Source organism: Marmota flaviventris, chromosome 3 (assembly GCF_047511675.1).
Source record: "Marmota flaviventris isolate mMarFla1 chromosome 3, mMarFla1.hap1, whole genome shotgun sequence".
In the NCBI taxonomy this organism is placed as follows: domain Eukaryota; kingdom Metazoa; phylum Chordata; class Mammalia; order Rodentia; family Sciuridae; genus Marmota; species Marmota flaviventris.
Window position 1 is genome coordinate 171,575,911 of NC_092500.1, and position 22,991 is coordinate 171,598,901.

Genomic DNA, 22,991 nt, shown 5'->3' on the forward strand with positions numbered 1-22,991 from the left:
TATTTCTAGTGAATGGTTCTGGGACAACTGAAATAGGGAAGCAAGTAATGTCTCCCTCCTTCCCCCCCTCCCTCCCTTCCTACTTTCCTTTCTTCAGCAGACAGAGACATGAAGGATAACTTGAGATTCATTGATTGGCATATTCAGGAATTCCAGGGAAACAGAATGGCAGGAATGATGGTGAAGCATATTTGAGGGTACAATAGCTGGGAATTTTCTAGAATGGAAGGAAGACACAAATGATCATATTGAAAGTACATTTTAAGCTCTAAGCAAGGTAAATAAAAAGTAATAACACCTAGCCATATCAAAACTAAACTCCAGAATATTAAGAATAATGAAAAAAATTAAAACTATGAAGATAGATTGCCTACCAAGAAATGACATTTAGACTCACAGCAGACTTGACTTCAGTCAACATGGGAGCACAGTAGACTAGCACCTGTAAAGTACTGATGAAATCTTGAAATTTATACCCAGCTAAACTCAACTGACAGGACAAAGGATAAACATTTTCAGATATAAACAGATTTAAGCAATTTGTCAACTTGTTTGCACTTATTAAAAGGACCACCCTGAATACCTTATTGAAAATTGATCCTTCCCATCATTCCTGATCTGACTCTGCTCTCCTTATTTTTTATAGCTCTCTTTAACCTTTTCATTACTATATCATCTACATATTTGTTATTTTTAGTATTTCTTTTCTCTTCCTCACCAGAGTGTATGCCCTACAAGAGGGTAGGATCTTGTCTGTTTTGTTCACTCATGAGTACCAAGTTCCTAGAACACCTTCTGGTATATAGCAGGCACTGTACTGTGAGTAGTTGTTGAATGAATGAAAAGCAGTAAAGTATACCAGGGTAGGAATAGACAAATGAGTGGGGCATAATAGAGGTCCCAGGAACAGGACCACTCAGTGATGTACGATAGAGGTGACATTAGAGAGAAGTGCAGGAAGAATGGAATATTTAATAACTATCACTTTGGGGAATATTTGGTTATCCATATAAAAGAGTAAATTGAGCCTGGCATGGTGGCACATGCCTGAAATCCCAGCAACTTGGGAGGCTGAAGCAGGAGGATCGTGAGTTTAAAGTCAGTTCAGCAACAGTGTGACACTAAGCAACTCAGTGAGACCCTGTCTCAATAAAATATAAAATAGGGCTGAGGGTGTGGCTCAGTGGTCAAGTGCCCTTGAATTCAATCCCGGGTACCAAAAAATAAATAAATAAATAAATAAATAAAATAAATTCAATCCCAACCTCATACCCTATACAGAATTACTTCCAGATAGATTGGCAGCCTAAAATGAAGAATGAAACTTTAAAGCTTCTGAAAATGTAGGATATTGTCTTTATAATCCTTATGTATATAAGGAGTTATTATGCAAGATACAAAAAATACCTGTGAAAAAGGAAAAGATAGAAATTTAACCACATTAAAACTGAAAACTTCTGTGTGAAAGAAGGCATCATAACCAAAGATAAAAAGGCAAATTAGATACAATATCTGAAAATAAATAATGGGCAAAAATAGTATTCAGAACATATTGAAATTATAACAAATATGAAAAACATAGCAACCTCATAGAAAAATGAACAAAGGCAATTTACGAAAGAGCAAATGTAAATAGCCAATATACAACATGTAAAGATCCTCGACCTCACTGTTAATTAGCTACGTTTATATTAAAGTCACAATGAGATGCCACTTAAAACCCAGCCAACTGGCAAATTGTATATAACTTGTAACACCAAATCCTTGCAAAACTATGGCAAAACAGGAATCTCCCTTACACTCTGGGTCAGTGACACCCGGCAAGCTCTTTCCACCCAGAGCGCCTAGATGAGAACTGTAGCAGATGACTGTGATGGGCTCTTGCTGTGTGCACTCTTTGGGGGTCAGGTCCTCTAACCCCACAGAGCCAAGAGTTGTGGGGACAGGAAGAACAAAGCCCCCGGTGGGTCACCGAGAATGGTAAAAGCAACTAATCTTGTTTCCACCCCTTGCTTTCAAAACACGTGCGTTGTCTTCTGGGTGGCATGGCGTGCCAGTGTCTTTGGGGTCTTTCGGGGAGGGCCTATCCTGTGTCCTGAAGGATGGTACACACCCTCAGAGTGCCATCTCTGAGTTGGTCTACCCCCATGTCTTGGTGCTTTTTCCAGACAACAGCTTCTGGGTAGTGCACTGTATAGTGAATAGGTGGAACTGTGTCACAAGCCACAGATGTGTCCCCTATGCTATGAAGTCAGTCACCTGCTCTAACCTGATAGTATGTTGCCGGGCCCCTGAAGGCAGAAGAGGCAGACCCATTCCAGGAGTACTTGTCTCTTACGTGAACATACATGAGTTCTCTCACCCCTTGGCCCCTCGTGGTGGATCGATCCCCTTAAGAAATGGTGCTATGTAAGGTGCCTGGTGACCATCTCTGTTGCTATCGTATTGGGTGTTTAGTGGTGGCAGCAGCTAGATGAGACTTGGTGAGAGGGGGTCTAGGCTCTGGGCTCATGTAAAGCCTATTTCTTGCACATGGCCACATTGCTCCTGTGTCCATATTGCCAGTACTAGGGTGGCTGAAGAAGCTGGCCAAGGGATGTTGGCCTATTCTTTGTTGGCTAGTGCCTCTGTCATGGTGGGTGCACTCTGGTCAGCATTAATGTGTGGTACAAAGATCTTCACGCTGCAGACGCGCACTCCTGTGTGTATCCTGGGTTCTTTGTTCCTGATCTTCTGGACTTTTTTGTTTCTGCCCTGACTAGTCAACCAAGCCATGTGTTACTGTCCACGAGCCCACGTGTGAACTAAATGTGGGCTACCTCTTCCACAGGTGGGTAACTGTGTGCTCCTCAAGGCTACCAATTGGAAGGGTTTTCCCTTACCACTGTCTTTCTTGGCCACTCCTAAGTGATCCCACAGTGTGGCTGTTAGGTACGTTTGACTCGCTCTCACATAATGAGCCATAAACAAAGCAAATCAAAACAAAACAAAACAAAACAAAAAGGCCTTTACCTTGTCCTTTAGCCGGTTTACAGAGTCCCCATACAGCCACAGGTATGGAGTGAGGGACTGTGTGGGCACACCCCAGTACATGCTGGGGAGGCTGGCTACCTGTTCACACAACCTGCTTATGCCCTCTGGCCCTGCTCACGTGTGATCCTGGGTATAACTTCTCTTCCATGATGGATTGTGACTGCACCCACTGGGCTAGCTCTCGATGGTCAATTTTAGCGCATAGTCCCCAGGGATTCCCCTGGGTAGTCATTCAGTGGTGAGCATCAGTCGTACCCACATCATGGTCTTGAAATGCCTTTTCCCATCTAAAGAACCAGCGCAGGAAGTTGCCCTCTGAGGACAGGAGCAAGTTGAGGCACATCGTGATGCGGGTCAAGTAGCTTGCGTTCTTTAGCCGACAAATAAAAAGGAAAATAATTGAAGTGGGACTTGTCAATAGAAAGGACTTAAAAGTGCACCAAAATTTTAAAATAAAAAAAAACTAATATAATGCCAGAGGTGGACTCTTAGATGATAAAAATATAAAGAGACACAGGAAGGAATTACTATAAAAGTCAATAGGAGTTGCTTTGGGGAGGGTTGTGGATGGTGGTCACAAGATGTTTGCCTAATAGTGCTTTCAGAAATGTGTTTCAATAGGTTAAAATATGAGTATTTAAAATAATACAGTGAATACTGTATTTTATTTGATGACAAAACTCCTTTTGATTATTGAAAGTTACGAGGAATTCTTCCATAAATAAGCTTGTTTTCTTTGTTTAAACACACATGCTCTCACACTCAACCCCCAAATTGAATGCTCTGCCATACTGCAAGCCACGAGATAAGACACTGCTTCCAGGAGGAGTTGTTGTTCTGACAACCCCTGTCCTAAGTCAGTGCCTCTCCAGATATGTGTCCATTGATCTCACACCAGTTCTGTCAGCCACAGGTGGCACTTTGGAGGCCTTGGCCCAGTGGGAGTCTGGTTGTCCTCCCTGCAACAAGGCCATTTCTTGATCCCTACTAAACATTAAAATAGGATGAACTGCTTTTTTACTTATAACTAATGTTTTGTTTGGTTCAGTCAAGAATATTTTAAGTTTTGACAAAACCCCCAGTGGAGCCTGAAACCGCAGATAGCAGTGAACATTATATATTCAGTACTTTCTGGCTTCTTGTTGGCGTATCTGAATTGCTGGCATTCCTAGCCTTGTACTTTGGGGCTATTAGTAAGGAGAATAGGGTTTCTTTTTTTAAATATTTGTTTTTTAGTTGTAGTTGGACACATTGCCTTTATTTTATTTATTTATATGTGGTGCTGAGGATCGAACCCAGGAGCTTGCACATGCTAGGCAAACGCTCTACCGCTGAGCTACAACCCCAGCCTAAGAATAGGGTTTCTTGAATATAAGTGCTGTGATACCATGACAGCCAATCGGATAACTGATATGGTTAATGAGTGACTAACAGGCAGGTAGTGCACGCCACGTGGATACGCTGAACCAAGGGATGATTCATGTGTCAGGTGGGAAAGAGAGGACAGTGACATTTCATCACACTACTCAGAATGGCAAGCAATTTAATTATTTATTTCTGGAGTTTTTCATTCAATATTTTCAGACCATAATTGTCTAAGGAGATTGAAATCTCAGAAAGCAAAACTTAAGATAAGGTGTGTGTGTGTGTTTGTATTGTGGGGGGAACTATGGTACCATGAAGAGAGATGGCCTGAACCATCAAGAGGCACCTGGGAGAATTGGAGACCAAGATCTGGTCGGCTGGCTACTGAAGCCTGTCATGTCCCTTGTATGTAGAATGTTAAAGATGTGACACTCTTTGGTACTGTTGTTATGAGTCATTGTGCAATATAAATATTTTATTCACTGAACCCCATGGACTCCTGAACATCAGGCGGGGTGCCTCCAGTGTGGCGCCTGCACAGCTCCTGCGTGGCTTTGAGGCTGCTGATGTCCAGTAGTGTCGAGCTCACTGTTTCCCTGTCCTCCAGAGGTTCTGTAGCACCAGTCCCTCGTCCCAGGGAACAGCAAAGTAAAATTTGTGCTGAATCCTTTTGCCAGAGACAGGGGATACTCAATTTTAATACACACTCAGAAAACATTTATTTATAATCACTAGTAATAAATAATTCACTTGTAAACAGGAGAAGTGCTGTAGTAGTTTGTAACTCAAGTAATGTATATGCTTCTATTATTTCTTTGAATTTTTTAAAAAAATATATACCTTTCATTTTTAAAGTGATAGAACTGTATCACAGAAAAACTTTAAAAATGAAAAAGTATTTCTCCATTCTCACCACTGTAATATTCTCATGGTTATAACTTCAGTACAATTCCTTCCAGTCTATTTTGGTGTGAATATTTTTATAGTTATAATAAAAACATGCATATAATTGTGTTTTTCCTTTTTAATTTAGCCTTAGATAATTATGATATAATCACATGCATATTTCCATGTTGCAACATTATCACAACAGTAATTTTTACTGCATTGAATTTAATTATTTGGCTCTATCATATTTTAAAACTATTAACCTATTTTTGGGTGGTAGATTTCCCCTCACATTTTAGCAAGTAGAATATTTTTGAATAATGTATAGCTTCATGAACATCATATTATGGCTATTTATTGTTGCTTTGAATTTTTAAAATAGAATATTAAATGAGTGTCAAGAATGTCAGCAAACTAAATTTTCTTACAGCTCTGTCATTAAGTCTATCAAATCTGGCGATTATGGAGTAGGAGGCATACATTAACTTACCAACTGTTGTTCATCTTAGTTACTTGTGAGTTTAAAAAGCTGAGTACAGTGTGAGTGAGGCATCTGTCTTGCTACTTCTAGAGATGGGCGTGTTACAGCAGTTGTACTGGGCAGTCCAGAAGCTTAGGGTAGAAATGGGAGTCCCTGTGTGTAACCCAAGGACATGATGCAGTAGCTGTGCTTGTGCTCCTGGGGCTGGGCCTGGTTCCACCAGGTGTTTGAGGAAGCTGTACCTGTTGGGAGAACATGATGCTCCCTGTTGAATGGAGTGGACTTTTGTGAGTGAGTTTGTGGTTGTTCCTTCCCTTCCTTCCCCCTGTCCCCCTCCATTTATTATATTCAGTAATAGAATTCAAAAGATTGGATATGTGGGTAATAAGTGATTTATCACATGCAAATTTACAGCGACTTTAAAAATTTTTAAAAACTGAGCACGTATGCAAAATGGTTCATTGGAAATACTGCATCAATCTATGTTGATTTTGTAAGTTTCTCCATTAAAATTAGCAATGTAGTGCTACACTTGTTTGTTAAAATATTTTAAAAATATGACCAGAAAGCTGTTCATTAAATGAATTTCTATTAATTTATGAATTGAGTATGGAAATATTCATAAAATAGTTATCCTTTTACTGTGTCATTGGGAAGGGTATAGATGACCTGATTCCATTAAAATCTAAGGCTTTGTGAGTTTTTGTACAGTGAAAACAGAGACATCTTTACAAACAACTTTAAATGAAATTATTTTTAAAGGTTAAAACCCCTCCTTCTTTACAAGACAAAGTCGAGCTCTGTGTCCTGGCCCATAGGCACTGCAGTGCACTGGGCACTCGCCTTGGAAGGGGATTAACCTGTACCTTCTGTTTTTTGTAGGAATGGGCTGTTTCTGGGGAGCCGAAAGGAAGTTCTGGATCCTGAAGGGAGTGTATTCGACTCAAGTGGGCTTCGCAGGAGGCTACACTCCCAACCCCACTTACAAGGAAGTCTGCTCAGGTAGGAGGACTGCGCTGTGTGTTACTAGGAGGGACAGGCCTGTCCCTGCTGGTGCACGAGAGCCTCTTCAGCATGGAAATAGCAGTTATGTTTAATATTTCCTTGGGCTTCCCTTTACTATCCCTGTGAATATACTTGTTTGCTTCTTTTACATTTTTAGAAGATAACAAACTTCCTCTGGGAGGTATCATTTAGCCTTTGCTATTGGTCAACCACCCAGAGCCCAGTAGCTTCCAGCTTGCTGTGCCCTCTGGGCTGGGAGCACCAGGCTCTTTCTCCGGGGCTGCAGTCCACTGTGGGCTGCTGGGACTGGCCGCTCTTGGCTGCGTCTGGCAGTCGGTGCTATTGGCTGCCTAATGGGGATGGGGGTGTGGCACGCTGGACAGGGCTAATCCACACAGTGGTGGATGCAAGAACCCAGGAACAGCAGGAGGGCAGGAGCCCCGTTCTCTGACTGTGGCACACTTGCTGTTGTCCCACTGGCCAAAGCAAGTCCCATGGTCTAGCCCAGGGTCAGTGTGAGACAAGAGACCAGCCCAGGCAAGGTTCAGGGACACAGGGAAGTGAGGAGATCAGGGCAATCAGTGCAACGACCCCCCTCATGGCTCAAATGGCTCATGTGAAAGGCATGTTTTCTGGAGGGAAAATGGTGAAAAGCCACACTATCATGCAGGGATCCGCAAACCGCAGCCCGCAGCCCACGCCCGCTCCCTGTGTGATTATGTAAATAAGGTTTTGTTGAAACACAGCAGTGCCCAATTTTAAAAACATGTTATCTGTGAACACTTTCCTGCCACAATAGTAGGGTTATGTGGTGACCACAGACACTGTATGGTCTGAAGAGCCCGAGATGTTTACTCTCCGGCCCTTTACAGGAGAGGGGGAAGAAAGGAAAAGAAAAATGCGCTTTTCTGCAGAGAAGAGGCAAATGCCCCCTTTGGAACATTCTAGTTCAGTGCCAGCTTACCTCTCTGGATTTGTTTCTGGCCTTTATGAATTCCCTTTTATTTCTTGCCAGCTCAGGAAGTATGAAGGCTCATTTTTTAACAGAATATTTTATATCCTATCCCAACTGGGAAGGTCCAACTAGGTCTGCCGTCTGACACATTGACACAAATGGAATTTAAGAGTACCCGAGCAGCTTTATCTTTTAAAGTAAGCATTGGTTTCAAAATTAAACCAATGCTTACGCAGAGCTATAAATAGATTCAGATGAACTGGGGAGATTGCCCAGGTGTATCCTCTCAAGTCTTAGGAATGAAAATGAATAGATTCCTTCCTGTGGTTCCAGGCATGACTTATCATCCTACGATGAAACTGTGGCTTAGAAAACCCCAGAATGTCCATTGCTTGTGCTGTTATCCTCATCTTGCAAAATGATGATGATCAGCCAGAATAGTGTGATTGATCGTTTGCTCAGACTCCCTCAGTTCACGTCTACCTTAGTGACACCATGACAGGTACAGTGAGTTGAACTCCTACTATGTGCCAGGCACTTTTTATGTCTTTCATTTTTCCAGACAGTTCTCCCATGAGGCCTGTTGATTTCCATCTTTTGCAGAGGGAGTGTTGAGGCTCAGGGAGGATAGGTTCCTCACCCAGGGTGCTCAGTGGCTGGAATTTCCACTTGGTTTGCTCTCAGCTCAAAGTTTACGCCATTGTCATGGTGTAAATCTCCTGTCTGCTGCTCCATGCCAGCCCTTCTCCATTCATCTCCACACACTCCCTGCACCAAGTCACAACCCCTCTTTCAGGTCTATCCCTCTTCTGCAGTTTTAGATATATTAATGTGTGTTTGAATGATCACTGTAGGAAAATACCAAAGAATTTTTTTGACCTTCTGATGTTTAGAAAGGAAATAACCAAACCCTTTAAGATCCAGTTCATGCAAATAGCTGGCATTAGAGGTCTGTGGTGATGGGTGGAGACGGGAACTGTGGAGGCTAGTAAAGTGTGATGCCAACACTCCTGCTAAGTTAGCGGTGGCTTCAGGAAGTGTGGTTGCCATGGAAACTTGCTCCTGATTGGAAAGAGGTACTTACTGGGTCTAACCCAGACATGAAAGGAGAGATGATTTCTTTCTCCTGAATTTGTTGTTGTTATCCTGATCATAAAAGGGGTAACAAGAGGCTGTGATAGTGGTTCCTCTGGCTCGGGATGGTAGAGGCTTCAAATTCCTGGGAATATCAGGGAAGGAGAAATAAAGTCCCCAGCTAGAGGAATTATGGTAACCATCTAATTATAGATTTCTGACTGAGGAGAGGAGTGCAGGAGACAAAAGTCAGGTGGCCTGTCAGGCCTTCCCCACCTCTGCCCCCTCATGCGCAAAGCCTTGCCCAACGTGTTGGGGAAACCAGACTCTGCTAAGGGGTGTAATAATTGCTGAGGTTCAGTGTGGGAGAAACTCTAGTCTGTCCCAGTACTTGCATCCATTTCAAAATTGCTTACTCTTGGGTTGGTCAAACTTTGATCACAACCTATGAATATTTTGTAAAGATTTTTGTTTTTGATTTTTACTTTTTCAAGAAAAGAACTATAAGGAGAAGAACTATTGTATGCAAATTCCTTCTCTATTGTGGCAGCACATTGGAGCCAAAGGTACCACTTGGTTTCTTGGGTCAGGAACCAGTTTATGGAAGGGGGCTGTCAAAGCCCCACCCTGATCTCTCAGGGGATGACAGATGTCAGAGCCTCCACGGTACTGTCGGCGTGCAGATCGGTGGCCCTGAGCCGAGGAGCCAGGGCTCCAGTTGGCCAGGCACCCTGCTCATGGGTGTGCACAGCCCAGCGGGCCTGGGTGAGCGCGTCTGCGAGCAGAAGCATGAGGTCAGCTAGCACGCCCTCACCTCCAGTGGTGTCTCCCTGTGAAGACTGAGGGGCCTGAGACCATGAAACCCAAGATAGAGTCTCCATCAGGCACCTGGAAAAGATGTACAACTTCTAGGAACAGATGAGCGGGGGGTGGCCCCAGCTGTGACACATGGTGAAGTTGACTGTTGTTTTAGTTAGCTATTTTGCTGCTGTGACTAAAAGACCCACCAGAACAATTATAGAGAAGGAAAGTTTATTTGAGGGCTCATGGTTTCAGAGGTCTTAGTCCATGGAAGGCTGGCTCCATTCCTCAGGGCTCAAGGTGAGAAAGAACATCCTGGCAGAGGAGTGTGGCAGAGGGAAACAGCTCACATGCTGATCAGAAAGCAGAGAGACTCCACTAGCCAGATACAGATATATATACCCCATGGCCCCACCCCAGTTCCCACCTCCTCCAGCCATGCCCTACCACTTCAGTTACCACTCAGTTAATTCCATCAGGGATTAATTCACTGATTGGGTTAAGACTCTCATTTTTCCTCTGAACCATTTTGCATTGGCTCACATGCAAGCTTTTGGGGGACACCACATCTAAACCATGACAACTGTCATCTAAGCAAGATGCCTGTTACATGTCGGGCACCTCCATCCACACATGTGCCTGGAGCCCGACGTAGGTGGAAGATATAAGGAGCTAACATTTCCTTATGTTCACAGTAATGTTGCCCATTGGGAGAGAACATAAAGATGCTGCCCTGAATCAGAGTGGAGAGCTCCCCTGCTATGTGGGTGGGGGGACTCAGGAGGAGGTTGGTCAGCCCAGGGGAGGGGACGGAGGCCCCAGTGGCACCCTCTGGGATACTCTGGGAAGACGCATACCACCTGACATCATGACACTTTGAAATTATATCACTAACCTCTTGTTCTGATCCACTCTGTAGAATCTTCTATTTTTTTGTCTTCTGGTGGTGATTGTATACAGCAAGAAAATGCAATGAGAACAGATCAGTCAGGCAGACAGTTCTAATTCTCTTTCCAAATTCAATAAAATGTCACTCTGAGATGTATATCTCAGTCTATTGTGAGTTTAGTCTGCATGGGTCATTCTCTTCAAATTGGATTAACCTTGGGTGGAATTGAATGATAAACATGGAATTTGGGCTTTCAAAGCTGAGAGCCAAAGTCCAGACCTCCATGATTTTCCAAAGGCTGTGATTGCCTCCTTGCATTTCCCTGGAGATTCCCCATCTCTCTAGTTGTCGATAATTTCATTGGAACCTGACTTATTTATTTCCCTACTTACTTACAAACCTGTTTTAAAAATGGCCATTCTCATGTAACAAGTGTGTAAGCTTGGTAAGCTTCCGTTCCTCGGATCTGTCAAATATGAGCCTGTAAGGCACAGGCTGAGAAATATTCCTCTCCAGGGTGTTTCAGGGCTGAGTTTGAAGCCTTCTGAAAGCCGGCTGCTGCCCTAAATCAGGCCCTGGCCTTGACCTGATGGAAGGTAGCCAGCAGACCTGCTTTCCAGGGGGCTTGTGACCTGTCTCTAGGAGACATGCTGAGAGGTCACAAGTCTTGGTGGCCACTGTTCTTCCCTGGAATGACTTGCAAGGATTAACGCATTCTCTTGTATTCCTATGAATAAGGTCTCTCCCTGGCACTCAGGAGTTCAGAACCTGGAGTGAGCAGCGCGAGAGCTTCACAGAGGTATTCCTTTTTTTTTTTTTTTAAGAGGGAGAATTTTTTAATATTCATTTTTTAGTTTTCAGTGGACACAACATCTTTATTTTTATGTGGTGCTGAGGATCGAACCCAGCGCCCCGCGCATGCCAGGCGAGCCCGCTACATCTTGAGCCACTTCCCCAGGCCCAACACAGAGGTATTCTTAAGTGAATGGCGCTGCCTCATGGGACTGCACCCGCGCAAGATGCCGTGTTATGAACTGATGTTGAGAGCACCGGTTCCTCCATCCAGGCTTCTTTCTCCAGAGTCAGACAGAAGCTTGGTTTTCCATGTTTGCTTTAAGGAGTTGCGCTGACCCTGGTTTCCTCTTCTCTCTCTCTCTCTCTCTCTCTCTCTCACACACACACACACACACACACACACACACACACACACACACACACGAGCTCCCTCAAATGGTTGTTATGCAAACCAACTGATAACTGGCATGCTGCTGCTTCACGGCACTGATTCTGGAAGTAATTGAGCTATTCAGACTCCTGAATACCCTGATAGAGAATTATTCTTACATTTTATAATAACAACTGTACAGATGAAAATATGAAAAGATATTCTGCGGTGGATAAGCATTCTGGGTTAATTTCAGAGCATTAGCCTAATATACAAATACCCCATTTCTGGCAAGAAAACCCAGGATGTTCATTCACTGGGTAATATCTTTTCGTATTTTGCTTACAGATGTTCAGAACAATTCCATGTTTATTAGTCTATTCATAAGCTTTTAGAAATCTGCACAGCCAAGTGGCACCAAAACCAGAAGCATGAAAGGGGTGGTGTGGCTTTTCCTCGTGAGATTCACACATCCTCAAGATAATCTGAGGCCCAGACACTTGCTCTGTCCACAGGATTCTCTGGGGGATTGTCAGGCAAATTGTCCACAGAGGTCTGATCAGGTTCCTGCCTCTGGGGGGAGCAGAGCGTGGGAGTCTTTGGAGGCCTCCTGGGGTGTAGATGCCCGGTTGTCTCCCTACTTCCTGAGCCTCACTTTCCTCTCTTGTAAAATAGAAGCAGTGCTCCTTTATGAGGCCATTGGCTGTGGTTGGATTATTTGAAGGTGGGATTGTTTTCAATGGACAGTTACTCTACAAAATTAGAACATCTGCTTCCCACCACTCCAGCCCTTGGGTATGTTAAAGGTGAGAGTGATGGGTCAGGAGGTGCGTGGCAGGCAGGGGGCAGCCTACAGCAGGTGCATGCTGGGGGACCGCTTCCTTCTTCTCCTCCTCTGTGTTCTTGGTAGGTCATAGCCACCCCTTCCCCAAGTGCATGTTGTTCTCTCCTGGATGCTGAGAGCTTCAACTAAGCATCGAATAATAATTTCTCCATTAATATAAAGCAGCTCTGTGTGCCTTTTAGTCTGACTTAATTTCTGAAGTGTTTGGGTGGAAGTGCACGTCTGCGCAGCTCACACGAGACTAATGGTCCCATTCTTCTTCAAAGCAGGGCTGAGATCTGTTATTAGCAGATCTTATCGAGCCACGGAAAACTCTTTCTAAATTCCTTGCAGACTACTTTAAATCCCCTTTCAGTGCATAGTCAGACTTATTGTGCTCATTTCAATGTCAGTCAAGGTAAATTACTAAGTTATTGACATATCCCTGAAAATGCAAGACTTGGTGTTCAGTTCTTGCTACAAGCAGTTTGATCACTTTTTGTTCCTCTTATTATTAGTCATAACATTGGGCCTGGAACTTATAGCAGGCAGAGTAAAGATGCTTATCTATCTCAATCCAGGCTCTGAGGTCAGGACCCTTGGCTCATAGTTGTAACCCCTAGGACCAAGTACAGCCCCTCTTCCAGCCCTGAGCACACACAGCTCTTCAGGGCACCTTAGTTAGTTGGGTGGACCCATCACCCAAAGGGGTGCAATACAGATAGTGGGGAACTGCTGTTGTTGTGAGCTCAGTCACTCCAACAAGCTTGGCTTCTTGACCAATTTCGCCCTCTGAAGGACTGACAGCAGGAGTCTTGGGGCACAGGTCACGGGGAGGTCACATGTTCCAGGCCTGGAAAGGGCTTTAAATATCTGCTAGTCCAGCAGTTTTCAAACTGGGTGACCATGGAACCCTTGGGCTCCAGAAGGCTGCCATGGGGATTTGCACCAGCAGCGAGGTATTCCCTGCACGACGAGGATTTAGGCTGCACAGTGAACCTGTCACAGCATTACAGGTTGGGATCCTGATGAATGTGCCATGTTTTAACGTTCGCTGAGGCAACTTCCTTTGTCTGTGGAAGAGACCGCGCTTGACAGAAGTGATTTGAGAGAGAGATTGGAGAAGAGGTGGAGTGTTTTCTAATCTTCCAGATGGCACGCGATGGCTGACTCCTAGAATCTTACCTCATCCCCCCTTGCCAGGTGAGGTTGGTGGTCAGGGATTCAGAGTGGAGGGGGCTTTGAGTTTGAAATATTAAGACATAAAGGGGTGGACATTTTGTCAATTAGTCCTTGCTCTTCATTTCTGTTAGGCTGACCCAGCAGTCCCCGTCATTTGTGGGGGACACGTCCCAATTCCCAAGTGGATGTCTGAAACTGCAGGCTGCCCAGGCCCCGTAGACACAGTGCTTTTCCTGTACATACTGCCCCGTGACTAAACTCCACTTCCCAGCTGGGCACAGCAAGCGATCCACAGTGATGACTAGTAATAAAGTAGAACCACTCTAACAGTGTGCTGCGGCAGCAGTTATGTGAACGTGCTCTCTCTGAACAGCCTGTCTGTCCTCACCCTCTTCTCTCCATGGGTACTGAAAGCTGAGAAGTGAAGCCATGGATACGAGGGATGTCCACACTGGAGCCTCCTGGCAGACCCTTCTTGTGACCGTGGGTGCTCTCTGTACCGTCTGCTGCACCAGGGGCGGAGCTGCTGGGCCTGGGCGAGGAGGAAACCTTACAGGGAGAGGGTTCCTGGCTTCCTGCCTTCCCTGTCCCTCAAGGCTTCTGCAGACTGGCTTCCCACCCTTCCCACACTGATTGGTCCCCAAGCACAGCCTTCAAGCCTTTGGCTCAGTCTCACACAAATCTTCTTCAGTGTTCAGTACGTGAGAGAGATGGCCCCACACTAAGAAACCCACCCTCCCTCCTGTCACTGGATTCAGAGCATGTCCGTGTCCGTCATCACCCGTCCTTCCCCTTGGACCCTGCAGTCAGAGTCTGCATCCACAGCACCTGTGCAGAACCAGGCATTTGCCCTTACTCATGTGGGCTTGGAACTGCCATGCCAAGGCGGGTTCAGGGTCCCCAGCGTTGAGAAGACTTGGGTCTGCTGGGCCTGCACACTTAGCAGAGATACTGAAACTTTCCCTGGAGGTGTAAGTCCAGCAGCAGAAGTCAGGGAGGAGGAGGATTCCCACAGCGTCAGAGCACTGAGGCCAGCAAGCAGCAGCATGAGGCACCAGGCCACCGCTGTCCTCAGGTGACTCCAGGAAACTGAGGGCTGACCTTCTTCCTCAGGCCCCTCACCAGAGACTCCACTATGCCACCGTCTGTTCTTTCATCATTTGAGGGAGAGGCACGAAACTGACAGTTTACAGATTCTCTGAAGACTGCTGCCTGTGCTGTGCATTCTTCATGTGACCTTGATATTTTAATACCCTCTAGCTCGTTGGGCTGGTCACCCCCCTCTTTCCTTGAACAACTTGAATCTCTGCTGGTGAACAGGTGTGGCAGTCAAAGGTCAACAGACTGTCAGGCATTCAGTGGTTAAATATGTCACTGTTTCAGCATATGTAATGGCAAAACTTGAATAGGCCTTTTAAATGGGAAATAAATAAGATGGAAAGAAACAAAAATCAAAGCATCCTTTGTGCACACCCAACATAAGACATAGGTTATTCTTTCATTGTCTCGGGATTATATTCTCAAAGATTTAGAAGGGAGATTAAGAGGAATTTGCTATGGCAAGCAGTTCTTAAAATGTAATTGCAAAAGCCATTGATGAATGTGCCTATGCTGATATTTTCAAATCACATATAATGGAGCCACACTGTAATAACAGAAAATAACCTCATGGGGAAGGGTGAGCTAATCCAGGAATTTCATGTGATACGCTGGGTCTTAATGACTTCCTAATGACTAACAAATTTTCAAGAATGAGATTTCTTTTTTTAAAAGTTACATTAAAAATAAATATCTGGGTCAGTGACTGCCCCATCTGCCAAGGAAAAGTCACAACCAGAGGAATCCATGCAAATGCCCGGTTGTGAGCCAAGCACCGGGCAGGAGCCAGTGGCTCTGAGGAGGTCACTGCGCTGTCACGGCTGCTCTCATTGGCCCGGAGTCACTTACCAGTGATGCCAGCCTCTGAATAGTCAGTAAAGCTGCTGTTTTCTTTTAGTATAAACTAGAATTTCAAAAATGTTTTGGAACTATTTAGATAATCCCAATCCACAGAAATGTGGGATTTCTTTTTCCTTAGTTGGATAGTTTAGAGCACATCTAGTGAGTTTTGAATCTTCTTCTTCTTTTTTTTTTTTTAAATTAAGCATTAGAATCTTATCTTAATATGAAATTTCTGCACCACAGTCTAGTAGGAGGACATGGTTTCCCAGAAGCTCTGATTGGAGGGGCCTGACTCCCACACTGTCTTTTCTGTTGTGGCCCCAAAGGTGCCTCCTGAGAACCCACAGGAGCTCTCTCTGTAAAGCACGGAGGCCAGGGACACCTGCACTCTGGTGGAACGCAGTGGAATGGGGAGCCTCCACCCTCCCTCGGCACAGGGCCTGCTGGAAGCCCGCAGCTGCTCTCTGTGCCCCAGGAGCATCAGGGGGGCCGAGCAGAGAGAACACAGGCAGGGGCCTTCTCATCTCTGTCTGCTCAGAGGCATGCCTGGGCACTTGAGGAGCCCTGGGGTACACATTTTCACACAAGTAACAGGTCTCACAGCAAGTGGTCCAGAGCACACTGTGTCCCACGCAGCTCTGGACCTCCAGTGTATTTATTTTAAAGCTGCCCCTCCCCTTCAGTCCTGGCAGTACAGGCCTGTTAGCCACCATGACACCAGTGTGGCTGTCAGCAGGCCAGCTGTGCTCTGGAAGGGCCGGTTGACAGAAAGCCATAGGTGCCTGAACTTGAGTATCTATGTGTACAAGAAAAAAAGAATCTGTCATTTTGTTTAAGGCTTGTTTGGTTGCATTTGATAGTTTGGAAATGCTCCAGAGCAAATCATCTGTCCACTTTTGAATCACATTGTAAAGATGGCAGAGCCATACACCAGAGGCTGAGGTCACAGGAGTGAGCATCAGGAGGCATCTGGGTTTTTTCATCAATATTTTAAATTAATAAACATTTATTTTTAGAGCATTTGTAGGTTCTCAGCAAAATTGAGCAGAGAGTGCAGAAAGTCCTGTGTCCGCCGCCCCTACACACCCACAAACACCCTGTTTCCCATACCCCTCCCCAGCGCTGCAGTACCACGGTGGGTAAAATCACAGGGATGTGCTGTTTCCATCAGGTCACTCTTGGTGCTGTGCATGGCCTTGTACAAGTGTCTGGTGACACATCTCCACTGCTGTGGTATTCTGCAGAATAGCTCCACTGCCCTGAAAATCCTGTGCTCTGCCTGTTTCTTCCTTCTGTCCCCTCAGTCCTTGGCAGCAACTGAACTTGTCACTGTCTCCATGGTTTTGACTTTACAGAATGCCATTGAGTTGGAATCATGCAACGTGTCGCTTTTTCAGATGGGCTTCTGTAACTTAGCAATATGCACTTAAAGTTCCTCCATGTCTCTTCATGACTCGGTAGCTCGGTTCTTTGTAGTGATGAATTGTACCCTTCGTCTGCATGGGCCACAGGTGTTTACTCACCACCTTCTGCAGGATATCTTGGGTGCTTCCAGGTTTGGGTAACTATGAATAAAGGTGCTGTAATCATAGGAAGCTGCTCTTGACCACACAGCAGGGAGGTGAATGCAGGAACTCTAGGCTGAGGAGGCCAAATCCACCTTCCACCAAGGAGGATTCCTTTAGGCCAATTGCAGGCAGGCCCTTGGAGATTCACCACCAAAACCACTTTCAATTTCTCGCTTGAACTTTTCCGGGGGGGAGGAGGGGTGCATCACATAGGTAACAAGAATTCAGATAGCACGTTTGTGTGCCTCTGGCCAGTGGTGATAAGTTCCCAGGGGAAGGTGTCTTTTCTCCCTTCACAGAATAGGGGGATTCGGATGGGCAAGTGTCTGTGCTGGGGGGCAGCTGGGGGGCAGCTGGGGTTCTTTCACCTTCCCCTGAGGCTGTCGTACTCAGGGTTCCAGCTCTGGAGGCTGGTTCCCATCAGACTCCTGGCTCTGAGGGTGGTGGGCAGGCTGCAACTCCTGTCCTCCTCCCTGCCCCCAGGAGGTTCAGGAGAAGCTCCCAGAACTCTGGGGCTTGCTTGCCTCTGTACATCCTGCCTGTGGCCTCTGCATAGGCCTTTCTTTTGTACTCGCTCAGTGAAGAAGTTTTAAAAGATTAAAAATATATTTTACCCACATCTGAGTTATATGGGAGAGGAAGGTTGCTTAGGATATGCCATGTTTTTGGCCAGGGGTTTCTGAGGTGGGATTTATGCTTACAAATGCACAAGGGCTTACTAGGTGGGAGTGACAGCATGTCCCTCAGGTGGCCAGCAACAGCCCTGAACAGATGGAAACCAGCGACCTGGAAGGGTCCTTGGGCAGAAGGGAGAAAATGACAGCTGTGGGGAAGTGTGATGGCACATGGAGTCCTCTTCCCCAGAGACCTGGGTCTCCCTGTGGCAGGCAGCTAGATACCCTGATGGCATGTGTCCTGGTCTGTTTGCATCTCTTGGTGGCCTTTTAACTTTATTTTAAGTCACTGCACCCCCGTGGCCTTCCATGTGAATACAGATAGATGTTAAATAAACACAATTGCATCCTGGTCTTTGCACTAGCTTCTCAAGGCTTTGATGAGAAGTAGAGTCCCATTTAGGAGGGGACTTGCCTTGGTCCAAAAATCATTCCCTTACCTAGGACAATCTTTCTCTGGCTGGATGTATTGATGACATTGATCTCTCTAGCCAGGAGAACATAGCAGGTGTGCTTAGAAGTCAGAGGTGAGATTATAAGATTGTCACCTGCCCATTCTGATGGCCTTTAAATATGAGCTTGGAGAAAGAAAATGATGGCTAATATTTTTAGTGCTTCCCATAAACAGGACCTAATTACAGATCTTTTATTTGTAGCAACCTCTTCAGTTCTCTACAGCTGAACGGGGTGAGGGTATGGGATATGATAGCATGTCTATTTTAAAAGGAGCAGATCAAGGTACAGGGAGATTATTTGACTTGTCCCACATCATTAGTAAGCAGCAGAACTGATTTGACACCCTAACGGTCTGTATCCAAAGCCTTTGCTTTTAACTACTGTGGGGTCTTTCTGGGGAGGAGGAGAAAGTGCGGTAAGTACAATGCAAAGAACTTGATTTTCAGGAGGATGTACAATACCCCTCCCCCTAAAAGAACAAGACACTCAAGTTTGCCAGGCCAGCCCTGAGGCAGGACTTGGTGGTAGCAAAGGCTTCCCTCACACTAGATGATGATGTCCTTGAGGTGGGGGGTGTGTCTTTTCCTTATCCCACAACACCTGGAGCAGGCCTCGCACCAGAGGCCCCCAGTCAGCTGGCATCATGCGGAGCTGTTGGTACCCTGTGCGTTGAGTGGGGCAGTGCCTGAGGATCTAGTGGGAAGTTTGGAATGGCCTGGGGACACAGGTGCTCTTGAGAGATGCTCCTGATTGGCTGAAGAACCAGAAACTATCGCAAGAAAAGTTGAGAGACTGAGTTCTGAGCAAGCCTTTCCAGGTGGCCTGAGAGCAGAGGTCTGGAGGAAACCAGGCGTCACCCCGGATGAGCAGCAGGCCATCAGCTAGGGGAGGAGGAGAGTAGCTCTACGTGTCTACCTGCTGCCTTGGCCCTATGAAGTCCATGAGGTGCTCATTGCCCTGAGGAGTGGACTTGGACCTGGGGGTGGTCACTAGATTTTAAATTTAGCATCTCTCGGGCTGCAATGGTGCAAAGCAGCTTACACGGGTGGTTTCTGGAGTGCTCTGGAAGCTGGATAAATGTGATTGTGAGTTTCTGGAGGGTTCTCTGAACTCAACCTGCACAATGGGAGGAGAAAGAACATTATTCACAGTCACAGCCAGGTGGTTAAGGGTCCTTCCTGACCGCACCGAGTGTTGAGGGCCCTACTCTCTGCCCTGTTGGTAACTGGCCGCCCTGTGGGTGGAGGTGGGGGGCAGTCTTCCTGTCACGCACTACTCTCCCCCAGAATCTACTGACTGCTTACTAGGGGAAGGTGTCATTCTGGGCCTTGGCAAAGCTTGGAAATGCTATATTGAATATTCTGCTGCAGGAACGTGTACTACACAGCCCAGGGTAAAGGGAAGGGTCTGGTGCACAGAGGAGAGAGCCAGGCTTGGGCTTTCCACCCGCCTGGTCTTACCTTCCACATCTTCAGCTTTGCCTCTTTGATTGTCATGGCTGTCCCTGGCCCTCTCCTTGCCGTCGAGCTTCCTCTGCAGCCTGGGGTTCCCTGTTTGGGCTGGCTGCCTCACCCGACCCGTGGGCCCTCACTGGTGACCTGGGTACATGGCTGTGACAACCGGAAGTTCCAGATAGGGGCCTAGGCCTGCTTCCTTGACATGGCAGTTTCAGAAATGAAAATACAACCAAGTTACCTGGGTTTGTTTCCCATTTTGGACTAGAAATAAACACTGCCAAGATCAAACGGGTGCACCATAAGAAAATGCTTCCAAATAAATGGCAAGGAACAGAAGGAATGAGCAGTTGTGTGCAGGAGAGATGTCGATGAAGGAGGTGCACCCTGTGATTTGGCCCAGTTGCAGCAAAATAGAGTTCCACTTACAGGTGAGGATCACATCTGACAGGTAATCAAGAGCTGGGTAGCACCACCACGCCTGGGCCAACAGTGCAGGCACGGAGTTCTGGTTAGTAAGGCAGTGGGAGAGGATCCTGCCATAGTCCAAGCTGAATGGAACAGAGGAGCAATGCTTCCATGGAGAGAGAGTGGACAGGAGAGCACCCTGCAACTCCAGCAGCACCCACAAGTGAGGCACCCATAGCACCGACACCCCAGATGGGCTGATCATGTCGCCTGAGGTTAGGCAACAGATGGACTATTCATTGCATAAATTGGCTGCCCAGGGACCACACATGCCAGCTAGGGAATCCAAGGACATACCTGGGCAGAGGTAGAAACAGCGTGTTCATGATCTGAAAGGGCAGCGAGCATCACTTTGCACTGATGAGAAAAAGAGCGAGTGAAAGTCAGTAAGGGAAGGAAGTTTGATTATGCATTAAAAAGATTTTTTTTTGGTACAAAGATATTTTTAATTCATCTTTATAAAACCTGACTTTAATTGTCACTTCTCAATGTCATCATCATAGGTCAGTCTCAACACTGGGAGAGTAAATAATATCTGGATACATGAGCAGAATACATCTGAAATAAATAAATATTCTTAACATTGAAGTTTTACTCTGAGCACAAAATGCAAAATAATAACTTTCTTGGAAATTGTTATAGAATGTGGTTTGGTTTTCAAAATAAAGTGTAAAATACAAGATAGAATCATCATGTAAAAGACAGCTTTAAACTAAAATAAAGCCATTCTCTCTGTCTATATTTTTAGGCCTCTGCACTGGTTCTTTGTTGGTATTGTTGATCTCATGTGACGGTGTCTCTACGTTGCTGCCATCCAGTGTTTTAATATGCACTGAGTGTGTTTATACACTCACTTAGGAGTCCTCTTTTGAAAGCTTTTAAAAATTATTCCTTCACTTACTATTTTAAAGTTACTAAGCAACAGATACAGTGGTGGGCAAAGCATACTTCTGTCTTGACAAAGGTGTACATCCATTGCTGTTTAAAAAATGACCTCAATTTTTAGAGCAGTTTTGGATTTAGAGAAACATGGAGGAAGAAGTATGTAGAGTCCCCAGATTGCCTGCTTCTTCCCCAGCACACATACATTCCCTGGAACTGACATCTGACTTTCGTGTGGAATGTTTGTTGTAGTTGATGAGCCAGTACTTATACATCAACTGAGTCCATAGTTTACATTAGGGCTCACTCTTGGCAATGTGTACGCCATGATTCTTGGCATAAATGATGACAGGTATCCACCAGGATAGCACTGAAAACAGTTTTGCCCCTAGAAACTCCTGTGCTCCCACCCCCGCACTAAACTCTGGTGACCCCTGGGTTTTTGCTGTTCATAGCTGTTACTTTTCAGACTCTCCTATGGTTGTATCATTTCGGAGTGTAGTTGTAGCCTTTTTGAGTGTGCAGTCTTTTTAGATTCTTTTTTATTCTTTGTTCAGTTGGAAATCTGCTCTGGTCACTTCAGTCTTTGTGGCTTGCCAGCTTGAATCTTGTTGTCACTGAACAGTATTCCACCATATGAATGCACCACAGGTTGTTTATCTGTTTACCTAGGTAAGTCATTGCAGTTGTTCAGGTTTAGGGGCAATTTTGAGTTAAGTTGCCATAAACCTTCAAGTACAAGGGTTCGTATACACGTAAGTTGGGAAGTCATTTGGATAAATACCTAGGAAGGGACTGCAGATCACGTGGGAAGACTACATGGCGCTGTAAGGGACCATCCAACTGACTTCCCCAGTGGCTATGCCGTTCTGCCAACGTCAGTGAAGGAGGTACCTGTTGCTCCACGCTGTGGCCACCACTGTCAGCGTTTGGGATTTGGGCCACTCTAACAGACATGCAGTGTTACCGCTCTGTTGTTGTCATCTGCGGTTTCTAGTGGCGTATGATGTGAAGCACCTTTTCACAGGCCTGCTTGCCTTGGCGTCACTCCACGCTGGTACACTGGTAGAGCAGTGTGTCCTGGGAGGCAGGACTGCGCCTTCAGAGCAGGCTCTTTCACTCCCGATATTCTCCTAGCGCCGATTTAGACTCCATGGTGCCGAGTCCTGCACTCACCGGTTCCTTCTCTTGTTCTCTTGTGCACGTGGACCTCTACTCCGGGTTATGCCATAGTTGTGGCCTCTCATTTTTTGCTCCTTTGGCCATTACGCTCCCAGGGATCCCAGTAGCTGACCCTGGCTGTTCTCCCTGGGTTCAGCTGGCTGTGGTTGTCCACCACCCGTGGCTGGCGCCGACGTCCTTTGCTTGATGGTGTCAGCACCATCGATGACGGGTCATCTCAACCCCTCCCTGAGGCCTAGTGTCTGGGAAAGTTGTCACATATTCAGTGGTTGATAATAAAACTGGCTTTAAGTTGGGTGCTTTATCACTTGTCATGGCTAAACCCAATCTCCTTATCATTCTCCTATACCTCACAACTTATCTTCCTTCTGACTCTCCCAGTTCTGGGACAATGGCCTCACCATTCCTTAGTACCTCAGGCCGTAAGTTGTAGGGTGATCTCTGCTTCAGGACACACAGGAAATCAGACACCTCTGTGCACTGTCCAAGGGAAAGAGAAAGCTCCCTAGGCCAGGAGGCATCCTGAGTGCTCAGGTGTTTTGTCAGTGCCCTGTACATTTCCCCAAGAGCCTGTGTCTCCTCATGGACTAGTCAGCCTTTCCTGTGATGAACTCCAGATCCTTTGATCTTCTAACCCTGAGGGGCTTCTGGAATCTCTTTTTTTCTCTATCCCAGCTGTCAGCCCGGGCTTCACAGCGGCCCACT

General features: G+C 45.9%; 1 protein-coding gene across 4 annotated transcripts in view; it reads left to right on the forward strand.

Annotated features, from left to right (window-relative positions):
• Window positions 1-22,991, forward strand: part of Msra (methionine sulfoxide reductase A) — a 335,755-nt gene that overhangs the window by 160,022 nt on the left and 152,742 nt on the right. For all 4 annotated transcript variants that reach the window (XM_071610626.1, XM_071610625.1, XM_071610624.1 and 1 more), the window contains exon 3: window positions 6,650-6,769. In XM_071610626.1, coding sequence (XP_071466727.1) covers window positions 6,650-6,769 — 120 coding nt within the window. The remainder of the gene's footprint in view (window positions 1-6,649; window positions 6,770-22,991) is intronic.